The sequence below is a fragment of the Cydia amplana genome, chromosome 3 (genome assembly GCF_948474715.1).
Source record: "Cydia amplana chromosome 3, ilCydAmpl1.1, whole genome shotgun sequence".
In the NCBI taxonomy this organism is placed as follows: Eukaryota; Metazoa; Arthropoda; class Insecta; order Lepidoptera; family Tortricidae; genus Cydia; species Cydia amplana.
In genome coordinates this window covers 5,460,595-5,463,926 of record NC_086071.1, presented here as the reverse complement: position 1 = coordinate 5,463,926, position 3,332 = coordinate 5,460,595, and the positions used below count along the sequence as shown (strand labels likewise).

General features: G+C 37.5%; 1 protein-coding gene across 1 annotated transcript; it reads left to right on the top strand.

Moving 5' to 3' along the window:
• The first annotated feature begins 264 nt into the window (after positions 1 to 264).
• Positions 265 to 1,903, top strand: LOC134662898 (achaete-scute complex protein T3-like). The gene is made up of 2 exons (XM_063519204.1): positions 265 to 1,336; positions 1,589 to 1,903. The coding sequence occupies exon 1, from the start codon at positions 616 to 618 to the stop codon at positions 1,327 to 1,329; it is 714 nt and encodes a 237-aa protein (XP_063375274.1). The 5' UTR covers positions 265 to 615; the 3' UTR covers positions 1,330 to 1,336; positions 1,589 to 1,903.
• The last annotated feature ends 1,429 nt before the right edge of the window (positions 1,904 to 3,332 follow it).

Here is a 3,332-nt window from a genome sequence, read left to right as displayed (position 1 = left end):
ACTATATAAAAAACGAAATCTATGTGAAAAATTAGGATTCTTTCAAATGCGAAACGATCTTCCTCTAACTCTCTTCTCTTCAGATAGGTATCCTAAAAAAGTTACTTTGAAGATCTACATATTTACAATGAATGAGTTTAGATATTTATTTATACATTATTTTAAAGATATATTAAACGACATGTATTTTAGTTAAAAAGTAATGTGTCGTTTCTAAGTATGTAATAACTTATGGTAAATGTAACTGCAACGCGTCATAAAAAATATCAATTTACAATATTCAGTGGTCAACACAGAAAAAAACTGGGCACGCGTTGCTCGCTCTCGACCACGGAGCGGTCGCCGCACTACCCCAGGTACGGACCCGCACGTACTGGAGGGAAGGGATGATCGAAAATAATAGGGGAAGAGAATTTTAAAATTTATATTTTTTGCAGCCGGCGCAGCGCAGGTGATATAACGCGTGCCCGTGCGCCGGCGGCTCACTTAAACGCGAAGCTCCGCTCCCGTCACTCGCGCTCCAAGCTCCCACGCAATTTTTATCGCTCAGTGCTTTTCTGGCCGCCGCGCGGACTGACCGCGCGCCCTTCTACCGCGAACGACCGCGTAAATACGATGCTACAAGAAATACAACTCGTCCAGGGACAAACGAACTACGTCGTGGTGTCATCGGGCTACCCGTCTGGTACTACAGCGAAGAACACGATGGAAAAGAGGAATATACCAATTGCGCCAGCTCCTGAAAAAAATTACGTTACGCACGACACTCCACCGAATTTGCAGTATAGGAAAAAAGTTCACTTCAGAACGAATCCTTACACCGGACCGCAGGCCGTGTCGATAGCTCGCCGCAATGCTCGCGAGCGCAATCGTGTAAAACAAGTGAATGATGGATTTAACGCACTTCGCCGTCACCTGCCAGCTTCCGTGGTGGCTGCGTTATCTGGCGGCGCGAGACGCGGTTCGGGGAAGAAATTAAGCAAAGTGGACACGTTAAGAATGGTCGTCGAGTACATAAGATATCTTCAACAGTTGCTGGACGAGAGTGACGCAGCTTTAGGAATCACTCGTGATCAAGAAAATAGAGAAAACATTCCGAATAGCAATACGCAGCCGATGACTTCGTTAGACTTGGACGATGGCTTCTTCTACGGCAGCAGTTCGCCTTGTTCCGAGAAGCCGGACTCTCCGGCCCCCTCCGAGTGCTCCTCGGGTGTTTCCTCGGCATATTCTGCGGTGGATAGATATGAAGTGACCACTCAGCAGCAACTAGGGCCTATGGATGAAGATGAGTTACTTGACGTAATCTCGTGGTGGCAGCAGAAATAGCAAATAGGTAATTTCAGCTGTTTTATTTTTATACAATAATATGTGATATAAATTATACTTACATAATTATATTTACAAGTTAAATAATTGAATACATACATTGTAATAATTTTAAAAATGATCCCATCACCCTCATAATTAATCTCATTATATACGAGTAATTTTGTTACTTGAATCATAATATATGCTCAACTGTTTCTTTACCTATTTATATCAGAAATATGAATACATAGTTAATTTATTTTTCTTTTGTTCGCAGAGCTCTCGGTCGTGAGAACATACAAAAGGACGAATCCCTCCGGTATATATATATATGCATTCATGATAGTTTGCATTTATGTGAAAACAAAAGACTTTTTGGATCTCTAGTCAAAGACAAGTGCCTTAATTAATTAAGCCTTATCAATTAGATAATAGTTTAACTATAATAAGGTAATGATGTACCAAATGATACAATGATTATGCTCGTTGTAGAAAGTAGGCGAAACTTTGTAATTACCTAATGCTCACAGATACCGAAAAAATTGTAAATACCTATTAGAATAAGATTAGAAATAAATAATTTATTTAAAGCCGTTATTGTTCTTATTTACCTATGTGTTCCATAATACAGGGTGTCCCAAGAAGTAGTGATATACTGAAGCTGGGAGGTAGAGGACCTAGAGGGCTATCTGAATCACCCCCATGTATGTTCCGCAATTTTTCGTATTTTCGGAGTTATGATTTTTTTTAATTTTTCACCTATCGCCGAGTACGATGAGATTTTTATTTATGGTGACGTGAATTATTGCGGTAGATGCTTGTTTTTTTTTGTGTGCTAAGCTGATAGATAGGCCAATTCAGTATGGTAACATTTACTATCGTTAGATCTTTAAATAGAATTAAAAAAAAAAATAATGCCAAGATAAAGTTACCCAGCATCTACCGCAATAATTCACGTCACCATAAATAAAAATATCATCGTACTCGGCGATAGGTGAAAAATTAAAAAAAATCATAACTCCGAAAATACGAAAAATCGCGGAACATACATGCGGGTGATTCAGATAGCCCTCTAGGTCCTCTACCTCCCAGCTTCAGTATATCACTACTTCTTGGGACACCCTGTATAGTTATATAATCTTACAAAGTACTAGTTTATACTGACAAAAAACCTCGAAGACCTGCATAAGGTCATTATCTCATTATGTACTTGTATCGTTATTTTACTTCGAAACATTGAGATAAAATAACTTGAAAGTCATCATAATTGGTGTTCTGAAGTTAAATATTTGCAATATTTTAAATTTTTGTTCATTTAGATTACCATTGCACAAAAGGCCATAATTTTAATCCAAACCTGAAAAATATTTTGTAATTCGACCAAACTGTGCATAATTCGGATGATGATGATGATGTCTGTGACCAAAACAACTTTGAATTACACTATATTCGTATCTTGGTTACTAATACGATTAAAACCATTTTAATACAACATTATTTTAGTCGCCGATATTATAATGCAGGCAGGCTAATGCGAAATCAAGATTACGGTTGAAGCTATGGTTGAAGTAAACAAACTTGTTTTTCAGTGGACTTGTGGAGAATTAGCAGACTTTAATAATGTATTATTTATATGTTTATTAATTCTATGATTCGTAATATTTTTGAAAGACAACGACATCCCGCACGATGAGGTTTTATTTTAGCACTACGCACGTTGGCGACCTGTGACAAGCTTCTGGCTTGCACTGCAGGCTACTAGTTAGTACAGGACCTACTGAGGATCTATCTGTAAGCTAAGCTGCGAATAAAAGACCTGACTAGATTACATGGCAAAACTACATGTAAAAAAACCAAAAAAAAAAATATATTTTCAAAATCGCAAAAAGTGGTACATAGAGGCAGGTACGTACATATTTCATTTTAGTAACCTACAATTTTAACTAAAGTTGTAGGTACTTTAAAATTTTGTTTTGCAACAATCCATCAATAATTAAAGACATTTAGCATGTTATAATACC

Coding starts and splice junctions, on each gene's coding strand:
- LOC134662898 (XM_063519204.1), top strand. CDS start 616: ATGCTACAAGAAATACAACTCGTCCAGGGACAAACGAACTACGTCGTG.